Below are 15831 nucleotides of genomic sequence, written 5' to 3' on the forward strand. Positions count from 1 at the left end.
CGGGTCTCGAACCTGCGGGCTCAGGCAATCCACTCACCTCAGCCTCCCAAAGCGCTGGGATTACAGGCTGAGCCACCAAGCCCAGCTTATCTTACTATTAATTACTGTTTAATCCAGTGAATCTATGTAACCACATCCTGAGACAGTTTCCTTGTTTTAGACTTGATACTGACGTATAGTAGACAGATGAATACACACGAGTGTACAGCTCATTACATTTTTACAAACTGTGCACACTTATGTAACCAGCACCCAGGTTAAGGAACAACCTATCAGCTACTCCAGATGTCCCCCTTTTGAGATGGGGTCTCACTCTGTCAGCCATGCTGGAGTGCAGTGGCATAATCATGGCTCACTGCAGCTTCAACCTCCTGAGTCCTCAGCCTCCTGAGTAGCTGGGACGATAGGTGCATGCCACCAGGCCTGGCTAATTTTTTGACTTTTTTGTAGAGACAAGATCTTGTTATGTTGCCCAGGCTGGTCTTGGTCCTCCTGCCTTGGCCTCCCAAAGCGCTGGGATTACAGGCATGAGCCATCATGCTTCACCAAGAAATGACCTTTTTTTCATGGAATTTTGCTTCCCTTAGGTTGCATTACTTCACAATAAGCCATCATAGCTACGGCAACAAAATTTACAGAACAGGTCGGGCTCGGTGGCTCAGCCTGCAATGCCAGCACTTTGGGAGGCCGAAGCGAGTGAATTGTCTGCACCCACGGTTTCGAGACCCACCCGGGCTACTTGGCTAAACCTCGTCTCTACAATAGTAGCGTGTGCCTGTAGTTCCGGCTACTTGGAAGACTGAGGCGAAAGGATCGCCGGAGCCCAGCAGGTCAAGGCTGCGGTGGCCGGGAGTATGCCATTACCCTCCAGCCTGGGTGACAGAGTGAGACTCCAACTCAAAAAACAAAAAACAAAATTTACAGAATAGTTATCCTGTGCTAGGCACGGTGCTAAACTCTTTACAGGCTATCTTGTTTAATCCTGACCACAACCCTAGGAGGTAGGTGAGTATCCTCATTCCACAGGTGAAAAAGTGGAGACTTAGAGGAAAGGTTTAGTAAGTAACTTGTCCAGCAACTGTTGCTTAACCTCAGTTCTTGAAGCCAGTTAACTTCACTATGAGAAATATCTAATAGGAACAAATGGATAACAACAAAACACTAAAATAAAAATAATAAGTTAGTTACAATTTTTAGTCTTCTCCCTAGCTTATATCAGGACTATCTATGACTGTAATTGGTCCCTCCTTGCTTGTGACCAGCAGTTGCCCTTCCTGGCTCTTTATCTCTGATGGGGACCCTGTCTCATAATCAGGGTGTTCAACAGGGGCCTTGTGTCCTGCGCTGGTTGTACCCACAGTATCTCACAGCCAGCCCTGGAGATTTTCAAATAAAGGGCCATTCTAACTCCCTGCAAATCTTTGTTTTTGTTTGTGGGGGTGGGGTGGGTTTTTTTTTTTTTTTTGTATTTTGTTTTTGAGTTGGGATTTCACTCTGTCGTCCAGGCTGGAGTGCAGTGGCATGATCACAGGTCTCCACAGCCTTGACTCCTGGGCTCAAGCAATACTTATACCTCAGCCTCCTGAGTAGCCAGGACTATAGGCATGTGCCACCACGCCCAGCTAAGTTTTTTATTTTTTGTAGAGATGTAGTCTTGCTATGTTGCCCTGGCCGGTTTCAAACTTCTGGACTCAAGCAAACCTTCTGCCTCAGCCTCCCAAAGTGCTGGAATTATAAGCATGAGCCATTACACCTGGCCAGATCTTTGGATAAAATATTAGTCTTTCTTTTTTCACCCTCTTGATAAAATATCCCAAGGTCACAGGAGAAGTGGAAATAGAATTGTGTGGGTGATGGTGAGATTTTGAAAGCAGAATATTTCAGAGCCTGGTTGAGAGGAAGACCTGTGGCTAATTTCCTTTGGCTTGCCACGCCTTCATGCAATTGAGCTCATGCCTTTGGCATCACGCATCTGAGCACAGATTCTGGGGCCCACCTGTCCCAGTATCTGACTCCTGCTCATTCTCCCTAGTGTCCCAACTCAGACTTCCATTCGTTCACAGACCAGAGGCAGCTGTGGAAGAACTACTTGCTTCAGTGAAACACTTTGCCTGAGTCCCTCATAGCTCACAGGCTATGTCAGACGTGTAAAGGCAGAGCTGTTCTGGTGACAGGAGGGTGGGACCCCAAAGCTTGCTCCTGTGTTGGTCCTTTACCCCCTCACTAGTCCCTGAGGCAGCTCTGCAATTTCTGGACTGGTCCAAGGAGTGGTTTGAAAGCTAAATGTGTGTATAGGCCAAGAGTGCAGGCCCAAGTGTCCACATTAACCTCAGATCAGAGGGACAGACGGAATTGCCATGGCCCAGCCTAGCAACTGGCACTCTGGAGAGCCCCTCCTGTCATCCTGCCCTTCCCACCATCTCATCACAGACTGCCTTGAATTTGGACCTTTCATGTGTTAAATATGGAATGAGACCGTTGCAGGTTTCCAGGATTCCTTGTCAGAACCAAACCAGATAAAATGTGTAAGGTGGCTCTTACATTAAGTGGTTTCCTTCCCCCTTCTCCTGAGGCTGCAGTTTCTTCCATCCTGGGTTCTCCCAGCCCCTCTCTAGTATTTCTTTTTTCTTTTTTTTTTTTTTGAATTGGAGTCTCACTCTGTCACCCAGGCTGGAGGGCAGTGGCACACTTCCGGCCACCGCAGCCTCGACATGCTGGGCTCAGGCGATTCTTCCGCCTCAGCCTTCCAAGTAGCTGGAACTACAGGCACACACCACCATACTCGGCTAATTTTTTTATTTATTGTAGAGACGAGGTTTCACCAAATTGCCCAGGCTGGTTTTGAACCCCTGGGCTCAGCAATCCTCTCGCCTCCACCTCCCAAAGTGCTGGGATTACAGGCTTGAGCCACTGCGCCTGCCCTATCCTCTCTAGTGTTTCTACCAAGTGATTTCCTTTGAACACAACGTCCAATCTAGTGCTTATCCTGTAGTGAAGTTTGAGTTGTTCATGGCAGCATTTTAGAAAATGCATCGCTTCTTTTTTTTTTTTGGTAGTGTGCACCTGTAGTTCCAGCTACTTGTTAGGCTGTCGCTTTTTTTCTACCGCCACTCACCGCCCGGTGCTTGGCCCAATGTAGGTGCTCCTCGGTTGGTTGTTGAATGAATAAATGGCAGTGATGTTCGCCTTGAGTGGCCCAGGAATGTGCACACAGGAAATAAAGAAGTTGTGTGTGTGCTGGGTGAGGGGGAAGATCATAGTGGTGCAGCATTACCAGACTGGCAATCATGCCAGAGCAAAGTACCTGAAGTAGCAGAAAACCAGCTGGGCACGGTAGTTCATGCCTGTAATCCCAGCACTTTGGGAGGCGGTAAGCGAAAGGACTGCCTTAGCCCATGGGTTCGAGACCAACCTGTGCAACATGTCGAGACCTCTCCCTATAATAAATAAATTAGCTGGGCGTGGCGGCGCATGCCTGTATTTCCAGCTACTTGGAAGGCTGAGGCAGAAGGATCGCCTGAGCCCAACAGGTCGAGTCTGCGGTGGCCGTGAGCGTGCCACTGCACTCCAGCCTGGGCGACAGAGTGAGACTCCGACTCAAAAAAAAAAAAAAAAAAAAGTATTAGAGAACCTTAATTGGAGTCCCAGCTCCTTAATAACAGAGAGACCTCAGACTCAAGCCTCCTCAGTTTACTCAACTGTATAATCGGCATACACAGGGATTAACAGGGTTAAACAGCCGCCCTCGGCCCTCCGTGAAAATGCTTGGTAAAAGGCTGTCTTGCTCAATGCCCCCAGGGCCGCGCGGGACGAGATGTCTCCACCGCTCCTGGGAGGCAGAAGGCACCCCCTCCGCAGGCAGCGAGTTCTAGCCGCGTCTCTGGACGCTCCCACTCCTCTACAGAATGTAGGAAAGTCCTACCAATGAATCGTCTGAAACAAGCAGGCGCCTGAGTCTTCCTTGTATCTTATTGGTTAATGCTGCTGTCTGTCTAAGCGCGGAGGTCTGTGGGAAATGTAGTTCGGATGACTACCGAGGGCTTCCGGTTCTAGGGTTTCCGTTTCAGGTGTTCAGCGAACGTCGGAACACCCGGGTTTGCGGTCTGGGCTCGGGGTTCGAGGGTGGTGTGGGGACGTTGCGTGGCCGCGGAGGAGGTGCCGCAAGGCCTGGTCGTCGTTATTCGCAGGGCTTTGGCGGGCGGGAGCGGCTCTCACCTCGGGCCTGGGCTCCCGCCGCCTCGGGCCCAGGCCCCGCCGCCCCGCAAGCAGCTCCTCGTGCTGGCGACGCCCCCCTTCCCGGTGCCCATGGAGCCTGATGGGCGCCCCAGTCACCAGGTCCCGCGTTTGTCCCACAAAGCTTCCAGAGAAGGTCGCCCGCGGAGCAGAGTAGCCTTCCAGCGTAAGTCACGCTCTGCTGGCGAGTCATTCAGTCTAGGGTCACAGTTTTGAGCCACTGCTTATTTTCCTGCCATAAACCAGCAAGCTGACCTTGAGCAAGTCCCTGGAGGTCTACACGATTGCTTCAGCTCTGAGAGTTGAAGCCAGAGTACCTCAACTTTTTTTCCAACTCTGGCATCCTGTGGGTCTGCTTTTATCATCCTTGCTCTTAAAGCTTGTAACTAGGGTAAATTTCCCTGCTTGGGAGAGAGTTACGATGCCAGGGCTTGGGACTCCTGAACGCCCCTCCCTCCCCGGGGGGGCGACTGAGAACCAAACCAGAAGAGAGGGCAGTTGAGCGGAAGTACTTGAATCTCTGAAATGTAAGACCGGCTCGTCCCGGTGCTGCTCTCCAAGGTGCTGCTACCTGTGTGCCTTCTCAGACTTGTATTGTGCAACACTTGATAGTTCTGAAGACCAGTGACTTGGGAGGGTAGGCAATTCATTGTCCCATATATAATTTCCATTGCATTCCTCGGTGAATAATTGGCGTTTTCTCAGCCTTCAGTTAATTGTTATGCAAGCACAACCTCAAGCTCCTTTACTTTCCAGCCATATCACCAACTCTTGACCCCTCTTATCACACTTCTGGAGCTGCTGCCTTAATGACAGAGGCCCAGCTTCTACAAGCATCAGGGTATAGAAGGGGTGGGGGCAGGAAGACTCTGTACCTCAGCCCTGCTGGGCTAACACTTGTGATTTTCACTTGTGATTTTCACTTTGTAATGTATGTCTCTGGCTCTAGAATTTCAAGAGAAGCTCCACTTAGTGACTCGTAATTGAAGATGGCTTCCCAGTGAGGTGGTAGAAGAGGCTTGAGCTTCGGAGTGTAGTTGCAAGGTTCTTTGAGCAGAACAATGACTGTAGCTGTTGACCAACAAATTCAGACCCCTCGAGTACAAGATCTTCAGATAGTGAAACTGGAAGAAGATTCCCTTCAGGAGCAGGATATTTCCCTTCAAGAGAATGAGTCTGGACCAGAGACACCCTGCCAAAGCTTTTGACATTTCCACTATCAAGAAGACCCCCGGAGGCCCTTATCTAGTGCTGTACGTTCTGTCGTCAGTGGCTGAGACCAGAGAAGTGTACGAAAGAACAGATCCTGGAGTTGCTAGTCCTTGAACGGTTCCTGATTGTCCTTCCCCGGGAGATCCAGATCTGGGTTAGACAGCAGCATCCAGAGAGTGGAGAGGAGGCAGTAGCCCTGGTGGAAGACTTGCAGAAAGCACCTGGAAGACAGGGCCTGCAGGTGAGATATGAGAATTCGTTCTGAGTCATAAAAATAGAGGAATGTGAGAGACAGAGTCACCTTGAGTTGCCGACAGTGTGGGTGGTGTGTAGTACTTTGCTATTTGTGTTAAACTGGAATGTGCTTATTTCGTGGTCTGGTAGCAGCTACTTTCCTTCCGGTTTCTGGCTGACTCTTCAGAAAGTGCACAACACTGGCTGAGTGTTGGTTTCTGCCATTAAATGAGAACATTGCATAAAATGGCTTGAGCATCACTGATCAAGGAGGAGCACATCTGACAGAGATCTCTTTTTGGAGAGCAACTCTCATTGGGCAGCCGCCTGTCAGAAGGCTAGGGACTTCAGTGGTCTTTACTGACATTACTGAACCTATTGCAAAATAGCTGAATTATTGGTTGGTCCTCTGTGTTTTGCCTAGGGGTTGGCAGGGCAGGTAGGAATGGCCCCAGGAGAGCTGGGTGGCCAGACTGCCGTGGGTGAGTTCCAGGCCTTGTCTCCATGAAGTCTTCCTAGTCCATACTCTTTCATTTATTTATTTATTTGAGTCAGGGTTGCCTAGACTGGAGTGCAGTGGCATGATCACGATGATCACTGCTCATGGCAGTCTCAACCTCCTGGACTTAGGCCATCCTTCCACCTCAACATACTGAGTAGCTGGGATTACAGGCACATGCCACCACACCTGGCTAATTTTTTAATATTTTGTAGAGATGAAGTTTTGCTCTGTTGCCCAAGCTGTTCTGGAACTTCTGGGCTCAAGCAATCCTCCTGCCTCAGCCTTCCAAAGTGCTGGGATTACAGGCACCAGCCACTGTGCCTGGCCCATCCACACTCTTTACTGCTGCTGCAGGGACTTGTGTAAAACCAGCTTTCTCCTTTGCTTCTTTGTGTCTTGGGATGTTTAAGTTTTAGTTCATACAGAATTTTGACCACTTCCAATCCTTAAATATGGATAGGTATGCTCTCAGAGAAGAAGGCACCCTCAGGATCATTACTGAGTCCTCTAAACATCCATCTAAAACAAGCACAGACAGAATGTGTGTCTGTTCCAGGCGGTGGTGAAGAGCTCACAGCCAGAACCAGAGGAACAGTTGAACTGCAGCCCCAAAGTAGAACTCCAAATCTTCCACAAGAGCGGTAAGAAAGAGCAGTGTGGGGAGAAGGGAGGGGCCTTCTGCAGCGGGCAGAGAAGTACCCTCTGCATGCAGACAGTGGTACCACCCCCTTCCACTTGGTGATATGGCCTGTGGACTGAGGCTGACCATGTGAATCTGTGAGACTAAATAGGTGCCTCCAAAGATAGGAAGGACCTTGGTTGGCATGTTTGTAAAACAACATAGGGGGGCCCACGGCACCTTTCTTTACGTGAGAGATGACAGGTAGGTTATAGGTAGAGATAGATTTCAGGTTTGGTTGGTGGGAAAGGGGCAAGATAGGGTTAAACTAGAATGCAGTAATCCTTACACAGTTAAGTGTCCCCAGACCAATTCAGATGACTCAAGTGTGTTATCAAAACAGAAAAACAAAAGCATAACACCTGACAGTACCTGGGTGGATATGGAAGGGAACATCTAGACTCTCATCTTGGAAATGTATCATCTGGTTTTCACCACTCCTCCTTTAATAGGACAGAGCAGCTGCTGAGAGAAGGAGAAAGTCCAAGAGAAGTTGAGAACCATGTACCCTAATGACTCCTTCTCTTCCTCCAGCCCTGCCTGATCCTCGGGCTCTGCACATTTCTTCAGAGAAGAGCAGTGGTCACCAGGGGACGACAAGCAGCTCCCAGGTGAGTCAGACTCTTTTCTTACTCTTCTTACTCAGATCACCTTTTACTACTTGAGTGGGGGGGGGGCTCTGCATCCCAAAAGGAATTTTACGCAGCAGGGAGGCCCAGCACCTTCACAATTTAGCCTCCAAAATGTCATCAACCTGCAAGAGGGTGCCCAAATCCCTTACCTATATAAGGCAGTGCTGCAGCTATGGTAACAGGGAACTGTGATAAAATTCTTCTTTTCCTTGACCCAGAAATTGTTAGATTATACTGATATGTTTGTTTGCCTTAAGGTACTGGTTACTTCCTTCATCCTTTTTATGGAGTTTTCTCTCATGGCATGTGGTGTTGAGTAGTAGGAGAAAAACAAATACCAAAAGCTTCAGAGTCAGACAGCCCTGAGTTCAAATCCCAGCATCATACCCTGCACAACTGTGCAACTCTGAGCAAGCATGAAAAACTTCTGGCTCAGTACATAGGTGTTCAGGAAATGGCAGCTTGTTTCTTCTTTTCTTCCTCACCTCTTATTCCCTCCTTTCTCCTTGATTGCACTTACAAGCCAAAGATAACTCAACTTTTAGTTTCTTCTAAGTCTGTTTTGTCACTTGCCCTCTGACTCAGGCATTATAGAGGCATTTTGTTCCAGGGCCATGTGTTTTGAGAAAGGGTGTTATGTTTCTTCAGGAGCTAGTGACATTTGGTGAAGTAGCCATGTATATCTCCCTGGAGGCACAGAGGCAACAGGAACCTGGACAGAAGAACCACCTAGAAGTAACTTGGCAGGATTCTGCAAATGGGCTCTCACTAGGTAAGAATGCCTTTTTTCTTTACAGTCAAAATTAGCTGTGGAGTTTCTGTAGTATTCACTACTTACCATTTTAGGGTTTAATTTTTCAAATCCACTCCTTCCTTCAATCTCTCTTGAAAGAAATAATAGAAATCTAATACCATAGTCAGTGTGACCAAGGATGAATTTATTTATTTCTTCCTTTCCTTTTCTTCCTTCCCCTCCTTCCCTTCCCTCCCTCCCTCTCTCCTTCTCTCTTTCTCTCTTCCTCTCTCTTTCTCTCTCTCTCTCTCTCTCTCTCTGTCTCTTTCTTTCTGGACCCACTGCCACCCAGGCTGGAATGCAGTGGCACAGTCATACCTCACTGCAGCCTTCAAATCCTGGGTTAAAGCAATCTTCCTGCCTCAGCCTCCTGAGTAGCTAGGACTACAGGCACATGCCACCATGCCCATCCTAATTAAAAAAAATTTTTTTGTAGAGACTGGATCTTACTGCATTGCTCAGGTTGGTCACAAACTCCTGGCCTCAAGTGATCCTTGTGCCTCAGCCTCCCAAAGCATTTAGGAATACAGGCATGAACCACCGTGCCTGGCCAACGATGAGATTCTTGAGCCTAGAAAGGATATTAGATTGAAAGCTCATCTTAGAGAGATGGTCCATTTAGACATGTACCTAAATTTTATTTGTTACAAGATAGATGAACATGGATATACATAGTTATGGATTTGGGCCTGAATTTTTTTCTTATTATTCCTTCACAGTCCTTAATATTATTTTCACTGAGCTTTACCAAGAATTCTCCTAGACTTTAAGAAAAAATTACTATCTCTTCTCCCTGGCTTATCAAATGGTTGAGATTAGATTCACCAAACCATTACATCTTCTGTTTGTCTCCCTGCAAACAGATTTTCCAATCCATAAGCCCAGTGTGAGCTCCCATGTGGAACAGGATGAAAAGCCACAGAGCCCAGATCTTCAACACACCAGAGAAAAGGAGAGTGTGGGAGACTGCTCGGGAACAGGGGGTGTGGGGTGTGGGGGTGACAGTCAAGCCTGGCCAGGTGCAAACCTGGAGAAAAGCCAAGACCTGGGATGAGCTGGAATGCCAGGGCCTGGAGGACGAGAAGGTGGCAGGGGTGCACTGGAGCTACGAAGAAACCAAGATTTTCTGGGAATTGTGAGTCCTGGATCCATGAGAAGCTCCGCACCTGCCACCGGAACCACCAGGTGTACTGGATTGTGGCTGAGTGACTGCGAGAGCGTGGCTTCTTGTGGACCCTGGAGCAGTGTTGCTACCTGCAGACCAACTATTGCAAAGCCAGGAGCACCCACATGCCAGGCACCTGTGCCTTCTATGATGAAATGGATGCTCTGATGAATCCCTGGGCCCTTCCAACACCTTTGATGCCTTAGAAGTGGCAGGAGACCTTCTTTGGAATAGAGAGAACACAAAAGGGAACCAAGATACAGCACCAGAAAGTGTGACTGGGGATGGGAATGAAATGGCAGAGGAGTCCCAAGTGGAGCCCAGAAGCCTTGGTCCCCAGGCGATGAGGGGGAATGCCAGTGATAAGCTCTCCTATCCAGTGTACCTCAGAGCAGTGGGCAAGATGGAGTCCTGTGGGAATCAGGGAGACACAATTTTTTGTTTTTTGTTTTTGAGTTGGAGTCTTACTCTGTTGCCCAGGCTGGAGTGCCATGGCATGCTCATGACCACCGCAGCCTCAACCTGCTGGTCTCAGGTGATTCTTCAGCCTCAGCCTTCCAAGTAGCTGGAACTATAGGTACATGCTATCATGCCCGGCTAGTTTTTGTATTTATTGTAGAGGCGAGGTCTCACCAAGTTGCCTGGGCTGATCTCGGACCTGTGGGCTCAGGCAATTCACTCGCCTCAGCCTCCCAAAGTGCTGAGATTACAGGCTGAGCCACTGAGCCCGGCCGGGGAGACAGAATTATTATGCTGGCTCTGCTGTGACTGATATGTATCTGGAATGGCCTCATCGGGGGAAATTGGTGAAAACTTTGGGGAAACACTGTTTAGTTCCTCCCTTTAAATACTGCTTGACTCAACCCTCCACTGAACCAGTAGCCCAGGGTGGCTTACAAAAGCCATTTTGAGGCTCCTGCTCTGCTTTGTAATGCAGGAGTCTCCCTGCCTGCTCTTAGTAGCAATATTATAGAAACAGAGGAAAGAAAGGTTGGAGTTACTTAAACTTTCAGTCATTTGTTTGCATCTAAAGTACCTAATAGGGCAAGGTATGGTGGCTCATGCCTATAATTCCAGTACTTTGGTATGCCAAGATGAGAGGATTGCTTGAGCCCAGGAGTTTGAGACCAGCCTAGGCAACATAGTGAGACCTTGTCTCTACAAAAAACATTTTTAAAAATGTACCTGGTTGTGATGGCATGTGCCTGTAGTCCTAGCTACTCAGAAGGCTGAGGGGGGAGAATCACTTGAGTCCAGGAGGTGAGGGCTGTAGTGAGCCATAATTGTGCCACTGCACTACAGCCTGGGTGAGAGTGAGACACCAATTCAAAAATAAATAAGTGCCTCATTGGTGTAAACTCTGCCTGTATTAGATACAACAGTCTCCCACTTTAAGCCATGTCTATTCTTTTGCAAGCTGGTTAACCCTGAGCCTGCATTTTCTCATCTGGAAAATGGACATTGGGATGGGCATTACCTCACTGGGATGTTAAGGGGAACCTGACACATTATTAGCACTTTGCAAATGTTAGTTTTCATTAACATCATCATTATAATTATTACTAAAATAGATAAATATGTTGTTCCATACTCCTCAAAGGAGTAAAAGGGAAAATATTTCCCACTGACAAAGTTTTTTCTTCTGAAAACTAGACCTTCCTAGAGGTACTTCCATTCTCATTTAATCTGCCACTTCCTCATGTAAGAAGAGAAAGTAAGTGATATAACTCCATGTCCCTTCTTGCATTTTCTTGAGCAGAACCTCCAGTTCCCCAGCACGATGGGGTCACCAAGCTGCAGAAAAGGGAACAGCTTCAGCATGGCCATCTCTGGGACTTCAAGGAGACTCAGAACACTCCCTGTGCAGGCGAGAAATGGGTGGAAGCCAGTATTTCAGCAACAAGGTCAGCTCTGGAATTCCATACCTGGACAGGCCTGCACTAGGCACAGACTAGAAGAGGAACCCAGGCTCTTAGCATTCCCAATTTATTGTTCTGTGGTGCTGAATGCACAGGAGTTGAGAAAAGAGCAGAGGAGTGGGTGGCACCCAGGAAGGTCTGTTCCCCTAAGTTTGAACCTTAGTTACCTTTAAAAAGGATATAACTGAATTATGACTATTTATGATTTTCCCCTTAAATTTCTATCTGAATTTTAACTACAACTAATTATTACTTAACAAGATTAATAGAAAAAGTGAGCATGGAAAACTCCAAATTGAAACTGTAGTAAATCTTAGGTTATTGGAAGCATGTTTAGATGAGCTCCCCTCCCTGGTGAGCTGTCATTTTGTTGGAATTTTAGGGGATCTGATAAACAGTATTCTTCTTCCCCTGCCCAGATTTCAGACCAACTGAGAGAGACAGAGACATAAGTGTTAGACGGTGAGATCAAAATGGCAGGTTTATAACTGGTAGGGAGGGCTGTTGAACATGACTTCGGTATGTGACCACAGTGGGCTTCCTAATACTGAACCCAATAATTGAGCAGATTGACCCACCCAGTCATCACAGGCAGCCCTTGGACAAACCTGCAGGGACAGAGCCTTTAAACCTTATATTTTCAGCTCCTCATTAATCTAAGAAGTCATTTCTCCCACTTATTGGTAAGGGGATAGAGAAAGGCTAGGAGAGTTACTCTATGGAATGTCACACTACCTGAGGGCAGCATCAGGAAGAAAAAAGGAGGCCATTTAGTGTTAATTGCCAGTCCATAAGGGGTGGGCAGAGAGGAGAGACTGAGTGTGGGACAGAGCCTCTGAGGAAAGTTGAGCCACTCTGACTGAAGAGGAGTGGCCTAGAGCCTGCCTTCTACCTTCCCAGACTTTCTGTATATGACCTTTTGTTTAGGAGCTGGAGATGTGCTGGTCTTAACTGTGGGTCAGCCACATTCCAATAAATTTGTTCCTGGCTCGTGAAAAGTTGACTATGTCCTATCTGTCACCATAAATAACTTGTTTTTAAGCATCCAGTGAGGACCTCTTTCACATAGTTTCCATTCGTCTGAATTCAGAAAATAGGTTACGTTTGAGTTTCATTTCATTCTTTCAGATCTTGAAATAAGGACTGAAAACGGGGAGAATTCAAGCCAGAACGTATCAGAGGAAGAAGAACTACTTGGGCATTATTAGAAAGATCCAAAATGGATGTTTCCCAATACCTTAATTGGACGAAAGACTGGGAAAATGGATATGGGGCAGAAAAGCAATGGGAAATAGCACTAAAAGATGATCAAGAGTACTCTCTCCTCCAGAAAGAGACTTAGGTAAATTCATAGGTCCTCACGCAACCTATGTAGGAGAAAAACCCAGTATGTGCTCTGAGTGTGGAAAAAACTTCAGCCAGAGCTCACTTAACTGTCCACAGAGTAGCCCACATTGGAGAAAAGAAACTTTATAAATGTGGCCACTGTGGGAAAAATTTTGGCAGAACCTCACACCTGGTGTTCCATCAAAGAATCCATACTGGGGAGAAGCCCTACAAATGCCTTGAATGTGGGAAAGGCTTCAGTGATCATTCTAACCTCACAGCACACCAGAGAATCCACACAGGGGAAAAGCCCTATAAATGTGGAGAGTGGTGGAAAAGCTTCAACCAGAGCTCAAGCCTTATTATGCACCAGAGAATACATACAGGAGAGAAACCCCATAAGTGTAGTGAGTGTGGAGAAAGTTTCATCAATAGCTTGCACTTCAGTGCACACTGGGGAACACACACTAGTGAAAAACCCTATCAGTGCCCAGAGTGTGGGAAAAGCTTCAGTGACCGCTCAAATCTCATTACCCACTGGCAAATTCACACTGGAGAGAGACTCTGTACGTGCGGGGAGTGTGAGAAAAGCTTGTCAGTGCTCAAGTCTCATTGTACACCAGAGAATTCACATAGGGAAAAAGCTCTATGAATGCAGTGAATGTGGGAGGCGATTCAGTAATAGTTCACATTTTAGTGCACATCAGAGAACCCATGCGGGAGAGAGACTCTAAAGGTTCCCCAAATGTAAGAGAAATGTCTTTAAAGCATCAAGTGTGAAGACACTAGAGAATCTATCCCAGAAAAGGTTTGTCTTGCCCTTAATTCTTCACCACAGGAGATGGGGAGAGAGCATTTAGATCCTAGCCCAACAGACCTTATTTTGTTTCTCACTAAATGCTCAGTTGGCTTATGAAATCCTCTCAGGGCTTCCTTATCCATGTGTTGAAATAGAAGCCAATTTCCAGAGCATTCAGAGACTAATTCTGAATTTGACTATTTCACCCTCTCAGTGTGTCTTCACTGTGAGTCTGTCCTTATTAATTTTCACAGCTTGGTAATAGGGTGTGATTCTTAGAGATCTTTCAAGGATGGAAAAGGCTCTGCCCTCTTGCACTCGTGGCATTGAAAGATGGCTGGGTCAACCATGGAGGCAGCAATGTCTGGGGTGTTTCTCCTAAGCACTGGCAGCTAGCTAAGGGCTTATTAGCTAAATAAATTTTTTTTTTTTTTTTTTTGAGTTGGAGTCTCACTCAGTCGCCCAGACTGGAGTGCAGTGGCTGCTCCCAGCCACCGCAGCCTCGACCTGCTGGGCTCCGGCGATCCTTCCGCCTCAGCCTTCCGAGTAGCCAGAATTACAGGCACGCGCTACCACGCCCGGCTGATTTTTTTTTTTTTATTTACTGTAGAGATGAGGTCTCGCTGCCCAGGCGGGTCTCGAACCCGCGGGCTCAGGCAATCCACTCACCTCAGCCTCCCAAAGGCGCGGGATTACAGGCTGAGCCACCGAGCCCGGCTAGCTAAATAAATTTTAAAGGTCTTCCATTGTTCTCCCACTGGGGCTCAGAACATTTTCTACATTTTCCCAAATTCTTTTTTTGAGGATCTACATGGAGTTATTTGAGTATAATAGAATATAATATACTCTATTATATTATTTGAAAGAGGGAAAAGCAGAAGAGTACAGCACTAGAGGCTGGTTTTCTAAACCATAACCTACTCCTCCTGTCAACACACTGGGTTGAACCATACAAGATTGACATGTTTGATCTACAAAACCAGCAATTTAATGATTTGACCTAAATGGAATTTCTGTGTGACAGAATTCCTCCAAATCACCAGCTCATACTGTATTCTGAAAATGTGAGGCTGGGTCTGTAAACTGTGAGTCAGGACAGTGAAGTGGGCAAAGCTTTTTCTGTGTGTGAACATGTCTACAGCAAGAGTCATGGCATTCAGAAGTCTCCTATTTGGAGGATTGCCTCTCTATCACCAGCCTCTGATGAGCCCACTCATTCCTGTCTATACTCAGGTCTCCTCAGGGTTGGGGTCTCCAGGTCCTGCAGGGGAGGCCATGTGCAGGCCAGCAGGTCAGAAACCCATTAATTATAAAATAAAGCATAGTCTATACACAGTATGATTGTACCTAATTAGATTTATAAAATGATTAAGTCATGAGTCTTTTTTTAAAAAACACAAAAGAACCAAATAAATGTAGTAGTCATTTGATGGGCTGTGGACTTTATTATATGTTGCCATTATTCAAGACTTTCTTGCTTTTTTTTAAAGTCATTTCTTTATTTCAAAATACTTTATTCAAGACATTCTTGTTTTTCTTTAAGGATTGTCTTCAAAATACCTTAGATGGCCTCACATTTATATATTTCCATGTGGTTAGTGTCTTGGATGTGGGAAGGGCTTAATAAATGCTGACAGAAGGAGCATCTTGTTTATGTAGCCTGGGCATCTATCTTATCCCCGAAGCTGGCTCTGCCCAATTTCCTCTTTCCAAAAATAGAAACCCTTCAAAGGATGTCACTTTGCTGCCATTGAAGAGACTTTTCTTTTTTTGAGTTGGAGTCTCACTCTGTTGCCCAGACTGGAATGCAGTGGCTGCTCCAGGCCACCGCAGCCACGACCTGCTGGGCTCCAGCAATCCTTCCGCCTCAGCCTTCCAAGTAGCTGGAACTACAGGTGCGCGCTACCACGCCCGGCTGATTTTTGATTTATTGTAGAGATGAGGTCTCGCCAAGTTGCCCAGGCGGGTCTTGAACCCACAGGCTCAGGCAATCCACTCACCTCAGCCTCCCAAAGGTGCGGAATCACAGGCTGAGCCACTGAGCCTGGCTGGAGACTTTTCTAAGAGCCTGTTGTTGGAGGCAGTTTTCAAAGTATTCCAGAAGTTTGAGTTGAGAATTTTTTTGCAAGGTCAGGAAATAAATCTGATAGGGATTGTTTTAAACTATTTCACTTTTTGACTGAGAAATTATTTAGATGAAAATTCATCTTAATAATAACTGAGGTGGTTCTGCAGTATAAAGAGACATTGGAAATAACCAGACTACCTTTCAGTGTCTTTTGCCATCACACTTTGGAATGGAACAAGATTCAAATATAATATTTTTTTTTTTTTTTT

At 46.7% G+C, this 15831-nt stretch overlaps 1 protein-coding gene across 1 annotated transcript in view; it reads left to right on the forward strand.

Annotated features, from left to right (window-relative positions):
• Window positions 1-12367, forward strand: part of LOC103261947 (zinc finger protein 263-like) — a 17722-nt gene extending 5355 nt beyond the window's left edge. The window contains exons 2-7 of the mRNA XM_021713113.1: window positions 4068-4386; window positions 5483-5686; window positions 6738-6822; window positions 7395-7471; window positions 8141-8264; window positions 11210-12367. Of these exons, the coding sequence (XP_021568788.1) occupies window positions 4068-4386; window positions 5483-5686; window positions 6738-6822; window positions 7395-7471; window positions 8141-8264; window positions 11210-11394 (994 nt within the window). The 3' untranslated portion in view covers window positions 11395-12367. The remainder of the gene's footprint in view (window positions 1-4067; window positions 4387-5482; window positions 5687-6737; window positions 6823-7394; window positions 7472-8140; window positions 8265-11209) is intronic.
• Window positions 12368-15831: the final 3464 nt, after the last annotated feature.

Source organism: Carlito syrichta, unplaced genomic scaffold (genome assembly GCF_000164805.1).
Source record: "Carlito syrichta isolate Samal-C Ts95f unplaced genomic scaffold, Tarsius_syrichta-2.0.1 Scaffold304234, whole genome shotgun sequence".
NCBI classification, from domain to species: domain Eukaryota; kingdom Metazoa; phylum Chordata; class Mammalia; order Primates; family Tarsiidae; genus Carlito; species Carlito syrichta.